The sequence below is a fragment of the Gymnoscopelus microlampas genome, assembly GCF_963454915.1.
Source record: "Gymnoscopelus microlampas genome assembly, chromosome: 21".
Taxonomy (NCBI): domain Eukaryota; kingdom Metazoa; phylum Chordata; class Actinopteri; order Myctophiformes; family Myctophidae; genus Gymnoscopelus; species Gymnoscopelus microlampas.
Genome location: NC_139958.1, coordinates 1,613,586 through 1,632,472, shown reverse-complemented (window position 1 = coordinate 1,632,472; position 18,887 = coordinate 1,613,586). Strand labels below are relative to the sequence as shown.

Sequence of the window (18,887 nt, the reverse complement as noted above, 5' to 3'; positions counted from 1 at the left end):
AAAAAAAAAAAGAGTAAAGCGCACTGTGAGTGTATTTGTGAATTTTGATGCAATATTTTGTATTTGTGTATTTTGATGCATTATTATGCTTACCTGAGGATCTTGTACCTGCGAATTGCATTTACTGAAATTGCACTGAATGATGTTTTAGTATGTATTGGACCTGCTCTAACCTGCTATTCTCATTCCCATACCTGTTTACAGATGCAACATTTTCACACAGGACATTTGTACCCAGGCCTAAGTACTGATATAATTGCACTGTCCAGTGATATATGCTATTGCCTATGTAGCTATTTCACATTGATATTTTTGGGCATTTATGTTTTTGTCAGCTAAGAATACATGTTTGTGCCTGTTGAACTTTATCAGTCATACTACCTCATATGTGGAACAACTATCTTTTCTTAAGAAGGGAGATGTAACATACTTGGGGTACACTCCATTGCCTGGAGTGAGTATGTAGTCCCGCGAGACTTGGGGACGGGAGTTAAGTTTGGATGAGATCCAAGATGGCGGAATAAACAACATGCTGAGATACACGTCTTTGTGTTTATTAATAGTACGGTTAATAACCGACCAAAGGGTGAAATATTACAACGCTCACACAATCACTCTAAAGCACCCGTCGGCCCCATGTACAGCCATAGGCACAGGGGTAGAGATATGACTCGCGTCGCCTCGCATCGCCTCGCATTGCCTCGCTGCGTGCACGCAGCCAGCAGCGGCTGTTTGAGGCACTCGTCACCGATGATGAACGCACCGTAATGGTGCAAAATATGCCGTGAACGTCCCAATCTGGCGGATAAAATCAGCGCAGCAGCACAGGGCACCAACCTTGGGGGCTTTATCTAACATCGTGAGAAAAAAAAACGGCGGAATTTAGAAGCAGAGCGTCCTTTTTTTCTCGCCCCCCCGGTGGGCACCGTGCTGAACCCCCCCCCCCCCCCCCCCCGTTGACAAAACGGGACGGGCGCCATGCGCACCAAGTCACATGTCCAGGTGCTCTTCTGCGTACCAGACCTAAAAAGTTATGTGCACCCCTGTCTATAGGTATGTAACTCTGAGAGTGTACAAGTGGAACCAAATGGACCCGCACGGGTCCATTTGGTTCCATTTGTACACTCTCAGAGTTATGGGGTGGGGTTGGAGGGGTCTGGGAACGCATCTGTGTCATTTTAAGATTTATTTGGCTATTAAAAGCCGACCTACAAGCTCACAAACTTGTATATCTGCTTTTGTTTTCTTCGTGAAAATGTGCGCAAATCTTGCAAAGTGTTGGAGGGGAAAGGAACTGGTTGGAATAACGTGTTCCTTCCACGCGCTACGTCCTACCGGGGAAACTCCCCCGTCGGGTGACAAGAAGGTCAGCTGGCTCTCATGCATTGAAGGAGGCATGAGCTCGGCCCTGGCCTCCCTAGGCTGGTGGGGGGAGTGTAGTGCCCAGGATCACTTAGCAAATTGGCACCGGGTGAAAAAAGGGTTACAAAATCGAGGGATAAAAAATATTTAAAAAAAAGAAGCTGAACGGTACATTTAGGTCTGGTAATGATTTATTTAGTAGCACTTTTTGTTTCCAAACGTAAAGTGCGTTATAAAAACTTTACAAGGAAAAAGATCAGGGAAAAGTGAAGAGAAGTGTGAAGGGGTCAGAGGTCATGCAGGGTCAAACAATAAAGCACGGACGTCCTGCTCTTAGGTTGCCGGGCAGAGGTCAGAGGTCAGAGGTCAGAATCCCCAAAACAATAACGTCCGCCGCACACCGGGTCACGCTCCAACGTTTAACGGTTATTTGGTTTCCACCGAATAAATGGCGTTCGTTTGAAACGTCACGTCCATTTGGTGGAAACCAAATACATGTTTAAAAATGATCCCTGGATAATAAGCCTTATATGCGTGAATGCAGGGGTCTTCAACAGGGGGTCCGGGACCCCTAGGGGGTCCTCAGAGCTACTATAGGGGGTCCACCAAATCTTTGTGTGATAGGATTTTTTTTTTTTTACATTAATCACTTGAACCCTAGAATTCCTTTCCTGAGGGGAACATTAGCCAAAAATAGCAGATCTACAAGCTCTCAACGCCTCGCGCTGCGAGGCGTTGAGAGCTTGTAGATCGGCTATTTTTTGGCAAAGAGGCTTATAGGTGTAGAGGGAAAAAAGAGCAGACTAAGTAAAAACTAGAAAATGTGCTCCTCGGAGCACAAGTCTCCGCCAGCAAATATTGGAATTTATTCCAAGATTGGAACTTTGATGATAGGCGTTGTGCCTTTGCTTCTTCATCAGTTTGCAGACAATGATTAGCTTCTTCAGTTTGCATAATGAGAGTTAGTTGCACTGTGTCATCAACTGTGACTGGAAAGTACTGTTCTTTATTAATCCTGTCTAAGCTATTTATATTACGTATTGTGATGACACCAGTGTGTCTACATAATGTATTGCTCCGCCATTTGGTGATTATTCCTGTCTTACCTCACTTTGAAAGAGACACAGACTCTTTCAAAGTGACACATCTATTTATAGGTCGCTATACGTCATGCGTCTCACTAGCCAATCAGAGCACACTCTTTCAACGTATTGTCACGTGTCACGTGAGGCTTGACCAATGTTAGCTTGGCCGAGGGGGGGGGGGGGGACGGAAAGTGAAAACATAGTCTCCTGGCGGAGACAGACAAAAAATGTTTTCTTTAATCTGAAACACAATTTTATACAATATAGAGTAGGGGGTCCCTGCTTCATCTCTTTCTTAGCTAGGGGGTCCTTGGCCTGAAAACGTTGAAGACCCCTGCCTTAACGGGTTCACTTTGGAGCATGGCCCAGTGTGAGGACTGAATCGTTTTTATTTATGTCGGGTCTGATGACATCATCATCATCAGACCCTGAGCAGGAAGTCCAGGCCCAGGGAGGCGGGGATGTGCAGGGTGATGACATCATCATCATCAGACCCTGACCAGGAAGTCCAGGCCCAGGGAGGCGGGGATGTGCAGGGTGTCCAGGCTCAGGGCGGAGGGCGTGTAGGGGAACAGGACGGGGAACGTGTGCTTAGTGTCCATCAGGAGCTGAGGGGGGTCCTTCCTGTCCTGGAGGCGGTTCTGTAGGGGCGGGGGCACACACACACACACACACACACACACACACACACACACACGCACACGCACACACACACACACACACACACACACACACACACACACACACACACACACACACAGACACACACACAGAACTGGGTGAAAGTTTGAACTTTGAATACATTTAAATGCTCTGATGTTTTTACAACATCATTTTACCACCAGATAGAGTTTATATATATTATAAATGTGCAAATATACAGTGACACAAAAAAAAGACACTCCATTCCCATTGAAAAGCATTGGCAGGGTGCTCGGGTGGTGCAGTGGTCAAGTCCCTGCCCACCACCACAGAGGTTGTGGGTTTGAATCCACCGTCTGTGGTGCATCAGGCTTTGTCCAGCGTCTACATGAACACTAATGGCTCGTGTTCAGAGGAGGGAAGCCGGGCGGGCGGGCGGGCGGGCGGGGGGGGGGGAGGAGGATAATTGTCACTGCATGTAATCCTACAGGCTTGGCGGGGGGGGGGAGAGCCTGTCAGCGGGGAGTGTCGGGCGGGAGGAGTAGGACGAAGGCTCTACGTCCTCTCAGTGGGGCTCCTCACTGGTCCTCAGTAGGATGTGTGTGAGGAGGAATTAACTCTCTGGCTGCCAAGAACGAGTTAAAATGACTAAATATGGGATAAAAAAAGGGGGGGGGGAGGCCTCAAAAATATAAATAAAAAAAAGGAATTGCTGGACCAAGAAAGTGAAACATCTGTCCTCTTTTTCTGGGATAGAAACAGGAAGTAGAATCATTGATGTTTTTACCTGGATGTAGAACATGATTCTAGAACAGGGGAAGTAGCATCACGTTTCCTCTTTTAGATACAGGAAGTAAAGTATAGAGTCATGTATGTGTTTACCTGGATGTTTCGTATGAAGGACACGGTGACTCTCTCCTCAAACTCGTTGAGAGGCGTGTAGAGGTTGAGGATCTTCACAATCTGGAAACACAGACAGGACATTCACTTAGAACCGTCTATTCTCTACAGTATTGAAGAAAATAAAAGACCTTGGAGGTGTTAACGTGCGTGTGTGTGTGTGTGTGTGTGTGTGTGTGTGTGTGTGTGTGTGTGTGTGTGCGTGTGTGTGTGTAAGGTAAACACATACAGTGCATCAAATACAGAGAGACAGTGTAAAGGTAAACTGGACTTAGCTTCAGTCTAAACACCATACTACATAACATTGTGTACACTGAAACTAAAGAACACCAGGCTAACATCTGTTTAAACAGCATACTGTCTAACATGTTATTCTTAACACCAAGATATGTCTGCATGGTCGTCATGTCTTGGTTAGTCACTGGAATCAATGGAGCAAGTGTGTGTGTGTGTGTGTGCGTGCGCCTGTGTGTGTGTGTGCGTGCGTGTGTACCTGTTGCATGAAGAGGGAGGTACACAGGGTGCAGATGTTCTCAGCATCTGCAGATGTTTTCTTCTTGACCTGCAGCAGCTGTGCGGCCTGGATGATGGGCTCCATAGTCTCTGCTGCCTTGCTCGTGTGCAGGTTGTTACCTCGCAACCACTCCTCCATCTGACTCACGTTGTACCTGAACACAGAGACCCTCCTTTAAACCAACCAGTCTCACTAGATGCCCCAAAACCTCCTCAGCTTGTTCCTCTCCAAGTGAAGGAGCAGCGGATCTACTCCCGAGTCTCTGGCGGGTGACCACACTTCTCACCCTATCCCCCTAAGGGACCCCCATTTCAGATGCTGTCAATGCACTGAATGAGACATTATCACGTTTAATCAGACTATTGATTGGTCTGAGTAGGTGAGATACTGACCTACCCACAGGGCTCAGTAGGTGTTTTGTATAAACCCCTTAACTCTTTAACACATTGAGTGCCAAAAACGGTCCGGACCGTTTTTTTTTTTTCCTTCACAGCACCAGGAGACATTTTACGAAGATTTAGACTCCAATCCACTTCCTGGTTAAGTTATGACTTCAAAAGCCTGTATCTCGGCTCCTGTGTACTTTTTGTTTTCGACTACTTTCAACTGGCTGCAACTATGCAACGGATTACTGAATGTTTTTAATGTTTCCCCCCCGATTGTACGAGACCTCTATGTGTGTAATGAGGGGATCACCGTGAGGACGGTGATCACTGAAAATGTTTTGTGACTACCTGAAAAAGGTTCAAAAATGGTTAAAAATCCAGGCACTCAACGTACATTTTTTGAAAACACCCCTGGTACTCAATGTGTTAACTGCCAGAGTATATACACAATCTACCCCCTTCCCTGCCAGAGAAAATACATTGCAAAAATAGGTAAAATGTGAATTTTGTCTCAGTTTATTTTTTAACATTGAAGTGAATGGAGCAGAAAATCTTCACATCACGTTATCTCCTACTTCCTTTGTGATAAACGAAAAAAAAAAAAAGCAAAAAAAAAAAATGCAGATGGCTGGCTGAGCCATGCAGAGAAAAGTTAACAGACCACATCACAGTGAGAAGAACCAGAATGTATAGATCTATAGACCCTTAACAGACAATGTCACACTGTTAAGAACCAGCCTGCGCTCGCAGGCCAGCACCAAATGAAGGTCTCTCTAGGACGCGCCTCACTAGCCAACACACAAGAGGAGGTTGAATGAACTGAAACCAGAGAAACCCCGAAACTATGTGTTGGGAATTGATTGCATAAAAAAAAATCACCTGTGCTTCCAGTCTCAATGTTGGTAAATAAATAATTGGTCTATAAAGTATAGTTTTGGAACGCGACAGAGGCGCGCCGTCTCAAGTGAACTTGAGCCACGAGAGGCACCACCGAGCGAGCTAAAGCGAGCGAGGCGCCGTGCCGAAACATTGCGACGTTCACTTGAGCCGATTCAGCGCCGTCAGCAAAATCGTCCCAGAGCCTGTACACTCTGACATGTACAAATGGACAATGTCCATTTTATTGTCATTTAACTTGGTTGTCAAATCTGATCAGTCAGACAGACATGGGTGCGGCCTATATGGGGGGTCATGAGCCAAGGAATCCAGGGGAAGAAAAAAAAAAACACATTTAGATTGTACGACCTACGGTTCAAGAGTTATAAAGGCCAAAATGTGAAGCGGCCTGTTATAGCGCCACCATGAGGCCGGTTTGAAAACGTTTGGGGTGGAGATTCACACGTATCAGTCAAGCGGTGCTGGAGATCAGTGTCCCAAATCATGTTACGTCCCCGTCTGGGGGGAAAGGGATGCGACATAAACTGATGGGAGTGAAACCCATTGTTTAAATACTCACAGAAATTAAATTGACTAGACGCACACAACGCACGGAGCAATTCAGAGAAATAACCATAATCATCCTAAACCTAACCTTGAGTTTAAACCACTAACCTAACAAACACAAGATAAGAGTACAACAGAACCCTAATGGTTCTCTACTCTAATCCAACAACAACAGGACTAGTACTGTGCATGAAGCTGGCTTCCGTGGTCCAGTGCTCAACAGCGAGTATTCACAAGCCAAGGTGACACGTTGAGGTGAGCAAAATGCAAGTAACTAAGTACATTTACTCAAGTGCTGTACTTAAGTAAAATTTTGAGGTATTTTTACTTTACTGGAGTATTTCCAATTTTCAATATTTTTACTTCCACTCCACTACATCTCAGAGGCAAATATGGCCCTTTTACTCCTCTACAATTATTTGACAACTTTAGTTACTAGTTACTTTGCAGATATAAATCATTACATTACAAAACATACATTAACCACTTCAGCCCTATTTTATACCTCGGCTATTTGAAAATAGCAGATCTACAAGCTCACAACGTGTCGCGATGCGACACGTTGTGAGCTTGTAGATCTGCTATTTTCAAACATTTGAGTACTTTAACTTTTCTTACTTTAAGTACCCCCAACCCCCCGCCCGGAAATTATTTCTTCCAGGGTGGGATGTCTGTGGTTTTACCTGAGTGGGTTAGGGTTAGTTACTGTAGCTGAGTCTTTATATAAGGTCTTTCATAGTTACCTGAGTGGGTTAGGGTTAGTTACTGTAGCTGAGTCTTTATATAAGGTCTTTCATAGTTACCTGAGTGGGTTAGGGTTAGTTACTGTAGCTGAGTCTTTATATAAGGTCTTTCATAGTTACCTGAGTGGGTTAGGGTTAGTTACTGTAGCTGAGTCTTTATATAAGGTCTTTCATAGTTACCTGAGTGGGTTAGGGTTAGTTACTGTAGCTGAGTCTTTAAACAACGTCTTTCATAGTTACCTGAGTGGGTTAGGGTTAGTTACTGTAGCTGAGTCTTTATATAAGGTCTTTCATAGTTACCTGAGTGGGTTAGGGTTAGTTACTGTAGATGAGTCTCTAAATGACGTCTTTCATAGTTACCTGAGTGGGTTAGGGTTAGTTACTGTAGCTGAGTCTTTAAACAACGTCTTTCATAGTTACCTGAGTGGGTTAGGGTTAGTTACTGTAGATGAGTCTTTAAACAACGTCTTTCATAGTTACCTGAGCTGCATGCCGGTGCTCCAGCTGCACACGTCTTTACGGAGCAGCAGGTTGTTGAGCGTCACGGCGTTGATGCTATGGAACAGCTGGCGCACCACCTGTACAGAGGAACGTACGCATTATCATTCTAAACCTGATGCTATGGAACAGCTGGCTGCACCACCTGTACAGAGGAACGTACGCGTTATCATTCTAAACCTGATGCTATGGAACAGCTGGCTGTACAGAGGAACGTACGCATTATCATTCTAAACCTGATGCTATGGAACAGCTGGCTGTACAGAGGAACGTACGCATTATCATTCTAAACCTGATGCTATGGAACAGCTGTTCTACAGCCATATTCCATGATTTTTCAAAGGTTCAGTAAAATCACTGTTTTCACTGGCAAAGGACGATAGACGAGGTTTTAACTCTAGTCAATGTGTTAAAGGACGACTTCACCCATTTTCAACCTATCTTCATATAATAGGTCCTCACTAATGCTCATGATGAAACTGTACCATTTTTTCTACTCGGTCTGTGTCTCATAGGAGAGCTGTGGACAATTCAGAAAGCAGTCTACCAGTGACATCATCGATGGGGAATCTAAGCTAATAGAAACTGCAGGCTTTGTATTCCTGGAAAGTTGCAATGCAATAATAGAAGCCATTGTTCTCGTTAATAAAAATCTAAATAAAATGTTTAAAATCTTGTTGAAAAAAAAATCCTGCCTAATGATGATGTCACTGGTAGACGGGTTTCTGGACTGTCCACAGCCCTCCTATGAGACACAGACCAAGTAGAAAAAAATTATACCATTTCATGAGCATGAGCATCAGTGAGGGCCTATTATATGAAGATAGGTTGAAAATGGGTGAAGTCGTCCTTTAAGGGGGTCCCAGGTGGTCCCCAGCAGGATGAGTTACTGTATAGCATTGAATCAGTTGAACCGCTTTAATCCTGTTTTACACTCTGGCTATTCGAAAATATGCGATCTACAAGCTCACACACTGCATCCAACGCGTTGGGAGCTTGAAGAAAATCGGCTATTTTACAAAAAATCTTTTTCACAATTTGGAATACTTTAAAAACGTTTTAAACAACACGTTTTTTTTCCTCCAAGCGTCAGTGACCTGGCTGATGATCTCAGGGTCCAGGCCGTGCTCCCCATCACCCTGTAGAACTCACCTGGCTGATGATCTCAGGGTCCAGGCCGTGCTCCCCATCACCCTGTAGAACTCACCTGGCTGATGATCTCAGGGTCCAGGCCGTGCTCCCCCATCACCCCGTGGAACTGGCTGAGCTGGCGGATCAGAGCGGGCAGGGTGTAGCTGCAGGGCCCGTCTCCATCGTTGTCCATGCTGGACGAACGGTTCCTGTAGCCCATGGGCTTCACCCCGGCCAGGCTGGGGATGCTCTCGCTCTCCAGCATGGCCGACACTGTTGGAGGGAGACGCAGCGCATCACAACACAACACGACACAACACACCGCATCACAACACGACACAACACACCGCATCATAACACAACACGACACGACACACCGCATCACAACACGACACACCGCATCACACGACACGACACGACACATCAGATCATCTCACTCAGCGGACTAATAGCCCTGTCCCTTATTACACGGCTACTTAATAAATAAATTAATAAATTGACCCAAAAGTAACAACAAAACAAAGAATTTCCTTGCTTAAGGCAATAAAAGTATTCCATAAGTGCTGCGCTCGGCGGACACGGTCGCCTCGGAAAGCAAGTTAGTGTTGATCAAATAGAATACATTTTCTGTTACTGCATCGTCTATTTCTCCCTTCAAATGTTTTCAAAAACATTGTAGAGAGCAACGTTTAGTTGTAAATGACATGGTGTGTTTGTTTACATGGCTCCCATGTTGGATACAGCATGAAACCAAGCAGCGCAGCAGGTGTTCTGAGTCTTTGATTAGACAGCGGTCTGTTATAGAGCTCAGTCTCTATCATCCTGAAGGGGTTTCTTTCTCAACAATGACCGGTTCGCCGTCAATTATCCCGCGTATTATCATATCTACTTAATAAAGACATTAATACATTGACCCACAAGTAACAGTCCATTAAATTATGTCAGGTCACGGACGGTGCGTCCAGTGCAACGTGTCGCCTCGGAAAACAACAGTACAGTAGGTGTTGATCAAATAGAATACATTTACGGTTACTGCATTGACAGCAGTGACAACACACATACATGTGTGTGGGGGTAAAAAGCTAAATAAAATAAAAAGCTAACGTACCGATACTTTAATATGCTTGTGGCATGACACAGCGTTCTCTGTCAGTGCCCGTGTGCAGTTTGATCATTCATCCCATAGCTTGGGGGCGCTATAACCATGGCGACGGCTCCCACAGGCCAAAACTCAGATTCTCAGGTGTTGACATAAAAGCGTTTATTAAACAGCTTACATTTTGGGAAAACGACGTAATTTGGTGCATATGCTAATGGACGACGGCCGTGTGCAAATTCAGATCAATTGCTCCGGCCAGTGAGGAGAACCGGGCAGGACAGAGAGATCCTGTCCGCAGAGGTTTCCTTAATTATGTATATACTAGAGGTCCTGCGGGCGCCCGGACCGGGCCCAACGTGGCAACCCAGACTCTGCCGAGCGGCTGCGTTGAGACACTGGCGTGTTGTAATGTTTTGCGTGGGATGTGCATGACATATTAGCGTGAGTGTGGTGTGATAGAGAGACATGAGCAAAGTGAAAGCAACGGCGGGGGTTGAAGTGAAGTGGTCGTGTCACGTGTGTTGTTGTTGTGGGGAGATTTCAATAACGACTGCGTGGTGTTGCTTTCGGTTTGGCTCGCCGGTGGTCGGTGGCGGTGCTCACGCTAAAGGGAACAAAATGGTCTACCCGTAATGTTGTCCGGCTCGCGGTGTTTTGGTTGCACTCGGCGGTGGTCAGTGGTGACGCTAGGGAACAACATGGTCGACCCGTAATGTTGTGAGTTTGTGCTGGCCGCAATTAATTATGCTCCGAGGAGGCAAATGTGTGGTGAGCCATGAAAAGTAGCCTACGCCCCCCGTAAATTAATTGCGCGCGTTGTGGCTTGTGTTGTTAGTGACATGTGATATGATGTTGTTGTGTTTAGTGCGAAACAATGACATGGGAAAATGATGGCTTTTCATCTTTCCAATGTAATATAGGATATATATAAATAGCCGATCTACAAGCTCTACAAGCTCAAAACGTTTCAACTTCTGCAAGATCTGCTACTTTTTTTAAAAATTTAATTTCAAATGCATTTAGTTACACTTATGTTAACTCATTCAGTGCCAGGCTTATTTCAAGCTTGTTGATCCCTGTGCCATGATTGACTATATATGGATTTTTTTTATTTTTTCTCCGTTTCTTTTTTAACATTGAAGTGGATGGAGCATTAACTTTTTGAAAATCGTTTTCTCCTAGTTTCTTTGAGATTTAAAAAGGAGACGTCAAAAGACGTCATTGACACTAATGGCCAACTGAAAACGGCCGTCAAAAGACGTCATTGACACTAATGGCCAACTGAAAACGGCCGTCAAAAGACGTCATTGGCATTGAATGAGTTAACTTTATGAACTTAAATACAAATACATTGGACATAAAAAAGACAATAGAATTGTATTACTAGTCATTAAGCTACTAATATAGACTGAAGTCATTAAAGTGGGTCATGTTTACATGTTTGGAATCATAACAGCTGAAATCAATGATATATCACTATTCTGATATTAACTTGCGGGGCCCATTAAGTGAAGGTGGGGGGGCCCGCATGTGGCCCCAGGGCAGCCAGTGGCCCATGTATGCTTTAATAAGATAACGTAGTGATGCTTTAATAACGTACCTATCATAGGCTGCAGGATGCTTTAATAAGATAACGTAGTGATGCTTTAATAACGTACCTATCATAGGCTGCAGGATGCTTTAATAAGATAACGTAGTGATGCTTTAACAACGTACCTATCATAGGCTGCAGGATGCTTTAATAAGATAACGTAGTGATGCTTTAATAACGTACCTATCATAGGCTGCAGGATGCTTTAATAAGATAACGTAGTGATGCTTTAATAACGTACCTATCATAGGCTGCAGGATGCTTTAATAAGATAACGTAGTGATGCTTTAATAAGATAACGTAGTGATGCTTTAATAGGATAACGTAGTGATGCTTTAATAAGATAACGTAGTGATGCTTTAATAACGTACCTATCATAGGCTGCAGGATGCTTTAATAAGATAACGTAGTGATGCTTTAATAAGATAACGTAGTGATGCTTTAATAAGATAACGTAGTGATGCTTTAACAACGTACCTATCATAGGCTGCAGGATGCTCTCAGCCACTCTGATGAGCTGCTGGTAGATCTGGATGGACAGATCACTGAGAACCTGACGGTACTCTGCCAGGTCAAAGTTCTTCAGACAGTGTTCATTCTGCTTGGCCGAGTTCTGAGTCATAAACACCTGAACAATAAAACACAATACACACAGTGTTCATTCTGCTGTCATAAACACCTGAACAATAAAACACAATACATACAGTGTTCATTCTGCTGTCATAAACACCTGAACAATAAAACACAATACACACAGTGTTCATTCTGCTGTCATAAACACCTGAACAATAAAACACAATACACACAGTGTTCATTCTGCTGTCATAAACACCTGAACAATAAAACACAATACATACAGTGTTCATTCTGCTGTCATAAACACCTGAACAATAAAACACAATACACACAGTGTTCATTCTGCTGTCATAAACACCTGAACAATAAAACACAATACATACAGTGTTCATTCTGCTGTCATAAACACCTGAACAATAAAACACAATACACACAGTGTTCATTCTGCTGTCATAAACACCTGAACAATAAAACACAATACATACAGTGTTCATTCTGCTGTCATAAACACCTGAACAATAAAACACAATACATACAGTGTTCATTCTGCTGTCATAAACACCTGAACAATAAAACAATACAGTGTTCATTCTGCTGTCATAAACACCTGAACAATAAAACAATACAGTGTTCATTCTGCTGTCATAAACACCTGAACAATAAAACAATACAGTGTTCATTCTGCTGTCATAAACACCTGAACAATAAAACAATACAGTGTTCATTCTGCTGTCATAAACACCTGAACAATAAAACAATACAGTGTTCATTCTGCTGTCATAAACACCTGAACAATAAAACAATACAGTGTTTAGTAAACTAACTGGATACAATCTATTGCTTCAGACAGAGTTACTTTAATCTCTCACATCGTCTCCACTGTATTGCTTCAGACAGTGCTACTCACCTCATCTCCACTGTATTGCTTCAGGCAGTGCAGCAGACGGCTGGTGTTGGCCAGCCAAAACGACGTCATCTCGAAGTCGTCGCTGTTTTTCTGCCAAAAGAGGAAGTGTCCATGCGTTACCATACCAACAATACATGCACACGGCGTAGTGTCATCAGTGGGTCGTACCTAGGGGGGCGGAGTCGGCTTGGGGGAAAACACAGATTTCCCCCAGCTGGTATAGACCGAGGTATGTGGGGTTTTCAAACTCATATGCTGTAAAAGTATACCAATTTAACCCATTAAGACCTGGAACTGTGCCATTTTTAGATTTGAGCTAAAAAGCATTATTTTGCACTTTGGGCTATTCAAAAATAGCAGATATACAAGCTCATAGCGCGGCACCGAGTGCCTCACTATGAGCTTGTAGATCTGCTATTTTTGAAAAATCGTGAAAATGTGTGCAAATCTTTGAATATATATATTTTTAAAGCGAACATTTGTAACTCAAATCTTTGCTTCTGGGGGTCCCTGGAACAACATATTTTGATGGGGGTCCGCGGCCAAATACATATAATTTTGGGGGTCCTTGACATGAAAAAGATTGAGCACCACTGATATAGAAACATACGTTTTTCAGAAAACTGTTGAGATTTAGGAGACATGTAGAATCGGCTTCAGGTCTCAATGGGTTAAAAAGCTGATCTGGCAAAAGGCTTGCCAGATCACAGGCACAGAACCTTGTTGCCACTCGACAAGGAACGCTACATTATTAAACAAATTAAACAAGAGTCCGATTGGAATGTTGTCCTGACTGGACAGAGGATCCAACACAACACAACGGCCCGAGGTTATCTGATTTAATCTCCTGGTAAGAGACACTATTACATTTTCTATAGATATGATCAATTAAACTTATCATAATATCAAAAAGCAAAAGCCATTAATTCCTCAATGATGTTTATAGAACACGTTTTAGTGAATTCCAAGTACAGGAGACATCGATGCCATTACAGTTAGGAAAGGCAGTTCAACATGCAGAGATTTACACACAAAACAAGCCAAACCCTAGACTATCCTCGTTTAAAAACCTACAGAAAACACAATTGTAAATCTGGCAATGAACACGGAGCTAAAGCAGTGTGTAAATCCTGCATGATATTAAATGGCGCACTTCGCCACATGATAATGGTGTCGGTACGTGCCGTTCACAAAACAGTCTCTAAACTGTACTTCAAATTCACTATAAACATTATTGATGACTTAATGGCTGTTAGGTTTTGATATTATGGTAAGTTTAATTGATCATATCTTGTAATAGTGTCTCTACCAGGCGATTAAACACCGTGCATATGTAAACATGTTTTGTAACACGGAGGGAGACGAGAGGTAACCAGAAGACTCGCCCCAAAACACGCTCGCCCCCATTATTTTCACCGACCAGCGGTTCTTGTATTCTTATATTTGTTTGCAGAGGATAAGGTTTGAAATAAGTTCAGGGTTAGGCATAGTTTTACTGAGGTTCAGTTTAGGAATAAGGTTATGTTTTGGCACCGTTTTACTGAGGTTACGTTTAGGAATACCAGGTGAATCCCGGCGGGTTTGTCTTGCCCTGTAGGACTGACCGTGGGTAGCTACTGGGACGTAAGTCGGGGCTTGATCAACCCTGGCTGGGTCACCTGGGCGAGGGTGTATGTTGCGAGACCCGAAACACCCTATGACCCCAGGCTACAACACTGATGATACGTCCCAGTTGCATCCATGTGATGTTTTTCTCATTGATAATCTGATAAACCACATGAACCCCAGCTTACGTATTCTGGGGGGAACATAAACCAAACATTGCCTATCTAGCTCACAGTTACAACGCGTCGCGTTCCGACGCGCTGTGAGCTCATAGATTGCCAATGTTTGGTCTTTTTAGTCACATATATCTTAATAATAAGTCAACTTTTCCGAGGGCGTAGTGGACGATTGTGTTCGAGCTGTCCTTCTGATGGATTTTTCTTGTCTGACATTGTTTCTATCGTCCATAAAATAGCTCTGAAAGTGATCCAAACGATCATGTATGATGTAACTCTATGAGGCAGATCGTTAGATGGAGACGCGAGGCTGTACTGCACGTTTAGATGGAGACGCGAGGCTGTAATACACGTTTAGATGGAGACGTGAGGCTGTACTGCACGTTTAGATGGAGACATGAGGCTGTATTACACGTTTAGATGGAGACGTGAGGCTGTAATACACGTTTAGATGGAGACGTGAGGCTGTACTGCACGTTTAGATGGAGACATGAGGCTGTATTACACGTTTAGATGGAGACGTGAGGCTGTAATACACGTTTAGATGGAGACGTGAGGCTGTACTGCACGTTTAGATGGAGACATGAGGCTGTACTGCACGTTTAGATGGAGACGTGAGGCTGTAATACACGTTTAGATGGAGACGTGAGGCTGTACTGCACGTTTAGATGGAGACATGAGGCTGTATTACACGTTTAGATGGAGACGTGAGGCTGTACTGCACGTTTAGATGGAGACGTGAGGCTGTACTGCACGTTTAGATGGAGACATGAGGCTGTACTGCACGTTTAGATGGAGACATGAGGCTGTATTACACGTTTAGATGGAGACGTGAGGCTGTACTGCACGTTTAGATGGAGACACGAGGCTGTATTACACGTTTAGATGGAGACACGAGGCTGTACTGCACGTTTAGATGGAGACACGAGGCTGTACTGCACGTTTAGATGGAGACATGAGGCTGTATTACACGTTTAGATGGAGACATGAGGCTGTATTACACGTTTAGATGGAGACATGAGGCTGTACTGCACGTTTAGATGGAGACATGAGGCTGTATTACACGTTTAGATGGAGACATGAGGCTGTACTGCACGTTTAGATGGAGACATGAGGCTGTACTGCACGTTTAGATGGAGACATGAGGCTGTAATACACGTTTAGATGGAGACATGAGGCTGTACTGCACGTTTAGATGGAGACATGAGGCTGTACTGCACGTTTAGATGGAGACACGAGGCTGTACTGCACGTTTAGATGGAGACATGAGGCTGTATTACACGTTTAGATGGAGACATGAGGCTGTATTACACGTTTAGATGGAGACATGAGGCTGTAATACACGTTTAGATGGAGACATGAGGCTGTACTGCACGTTTAGATGGAGACATGAGGCTGTATTACACGTTTAGATGGAGACATGAGGCTGTACTGCACGTTTAGATGGAGACATGAGGCTGTAATACACGTTTAGATGGAGACATGAGGCTGTACTGCACGTTTAGATGGAGACGCGAGGCTGTAATACACGTTTAGATGGAGACATGAGGCTGTATTACACGTTTAGATGGAGACACGAGGCTGTACTGCACGTTTAGATGGAGACGTGAGGCTGTACTGCACGTTTAGATGGAGACATGAGGCTGTAATACACGTTTAGATGGAGACATGAGGCTGTACTGCACGTTTAGATGGAGACATGAGGCTGTACTGCACGTTTAGATGGAGACATGAGGCTGTACTACACGTTTAGATGGAGACGTGAGGCTGTACTGCACGTTTAGATGGAGACATGAGGCTGTAATACACGTTTAGATGGAGACATGAGGCTGTACTGCACGTTTAGATGGAGACATGAGGCTGTACTGCACGTTTAGATGGAGACATGAGGCTGTACTGCACGTTTAGATGGAGACGTGAGGCTGTAATACACGTTTAGATGGAGACGTGAGGCTGTACTGCACGTTTAGATGGAGACATGAGGCTGTATTACACGTTTAGATGGAGACATGAGGCTGTACTGCACGTTTAGATGGAGACATGAGGCTGTATTACACGTTTAGATGGAGACATGAGGCTGTAATACACGTTTAGATGGAGACATGAGGCTGTACTGCACGTTTAGATGGAGACATGAGGCTGTACTGCACGTTTATATGGAGACATGAGGCTGTAATACACGTTTAGATGGAGACATGAGGCTGTACTGCACGTTTAGATGGAGACATGAGGCTGTATTACACGTTTAGATGGAGACATGAGGCTGTATTACACGTTTAGATGGAGACATGAGGCTGTACTGCACGTTTAGATGGAGACATGAGGCTGTATTACACGTTTAGATGGAGACATGAGGCTGTAATACACGTTTAGATGGAGACATGAGGCTGTACTGCACGTTTAGATGGAGACATGAGGCTGTACTACACGTTTAGATGGAGACATGAGGCTGTAATACACGTTTAGATGGAGACATGAGGCTGTATTACACGTTTAGATGGAGACACGAGGCTGTATTACACGTTTAGATGGAGACATGAGGCTGTATTACACGTTTAGATGGAGACATGAGGCTGTAATACACGTTTAGATGGAGACATGAGGCTGTACTGCACGTTTAGATGGAGACATGAGGCTGTATTACACGTTTAGATGGAGACATGAGGCTGTAATACACGTTTAGATGGAGACATGAGGCTGTACTACACGTTTAGATGGAGACGTGAGGCTGTACTGCACGTTTAGATGGAGACGTGAGGCTGTAATACACGTTTAGATGGAGACGTGAGGCTGTAATACACGTTTAGATGGAGACATGAGGCTGTACTACACGTTTAGATGGAGACGTGAGGCTGTACTGCACGTTTAGATGGAGACATGAGGCTGTAATACACGTTTAGATGGAGACATGAGGCTGTACTACACGTTTAGATGGAGACGTGAGGCTGTACTGCACGTTTAGATGGAGACATGAGGCTGTACTGCACGTTTATATGGAGACATGAGGCTGTAATACACGTTTAGATGGAGACATGAGGCTGTATTACACGTTTAGATGGAGACATGAGGCTGTATTACACGTTTAGATGGAGACATGAGGCTGTAATACACGTTTAGATGGAGACATGAGGCTGTACTACACGTTTAGATGGAGACATGAGGCTGTAATACACGTTTAGATGGAGACATGAGGCTGTATTACACGTTTAGATAGAGACATGAGGCTGTACTGCACGTTTAGATGGAGACATGAGGCTGTAATACACGTTTAGATGGAGACATGAGGCTGTACTACACGTTTAGATGGAGACGTGAGGCTGTACTACACGTTTAGATGGAGACGTGAGGCTGTAATACACGTTTAGATGGAGACATGAGGCTGTACTACACGTTTAGATGGAGACATGAGGCTGTACTGCACGTTTAGATGGAGACATGAGGCTGTACTGCACGTTTATATGGAGACATGAGGCTGTACTACACGTTTAGATGGAGACATGAGGCTGTACTGCACGTTTAGATGGAGACATGAGGCTGTACTGCACGTTTAGATGGAGACATGAGGCTGTACTGCACGTTTAGATGGAGACATGAGGCTGTAATACACGTTTAGATGGAGACATGAGGCTGTATTACACGTTTAGATGGAGACATGAGGCTGTATTACACGTTTAGATGGAGACATGAGGCTGTAATACACGTTTAGATGGAGACATGAGGCTGTACTACACGTTTAGATGGAGACATGAGGCTGTAATACACGTTTAGATGGAGACATGAGGCTGTATTACACGTTTAGATGGAGACATGAGGCTGTACTGCACGTTTAGATGGAGACATGAGGCTGTACTACACGTTTAGATGGAGACATGAGGCTGTACTGCACGTTTAGATGGAGACATGAGGCTGTACTGCACGTTTAGATGGAGACATGAGGCTGTATTACACGTTTAGATGGAGACATGAGGCTGTACTGCACGTTTAGATGGAGACATGAGGCTGTAATACACGTTTAGATGGAGACATGAGGCTGTATTACACGTTTAGATGGAGACATGAGGCTGTATTACACGTTTAGATGGAGACATGAGGCTGTACTGCACGTTTAGATGGAGACATGAGGCTGTACTACACGTTTAGATGGAGACATGAGGCTGTACTGCACGTTTAGATGGAGACATGAGGCTGTAATACACGTTTAGATGGAGACATGAGGCTGTACTGCACGT

At 44.1% G+C, this 18,887-nt stretch overlaps 1 protein-coding gene across 3 annotated transcripts in view; it reads right to left on the bottom strand.

The window, feature by feature from the left end:
- Positions 1 to 1,535: 1,535 nt before the first annotated feature.
- Positions 1,536 to 18,887, bottom strand: part of myo5b (myosin VB) — a 132,046-nt gene continuing 114,694 nt past the window's right edge. For all 3 annotated transcript variants that reach the window (XM_084046111.1, XM_084046110.1, XM_084046112.1), the window contains 7 exons: positions 12,878 to 12,967; positions 11,872 to 12,022; positions 8,781 to 8,977; positions 7,556 to 7,653; positions 4,483 to 4,657; positions 3,972 to 4,052; positions 1,536 to 3,088 (listed from right to left, as the gene is read on the bottom strand). In XM_084046111.1, the coding sequence (XP_083902237.1) occupies positions 2,936 to 3,088; positions 3,972 to 4,052; positions 4,483 to 4,657; positions 7,556 to 7,653; positions 8,781 to 8,977; positions 11,872 to 12,022; positions 12,878 to 12,967 (945 nt within the window). In that variant the 3' untranslated portion in view covers positions 1,536 to 2,935. The remainder of the gene's footprint in view (positions 3,089 to 3,971; positions 4,053 to 4,482; positions 4,658 to 7,555; positions 7,654 to 8,780; positions 8,978 to 11,871; positions 12,023 to 12,877; positions 12,968 to 18,887) is intronic.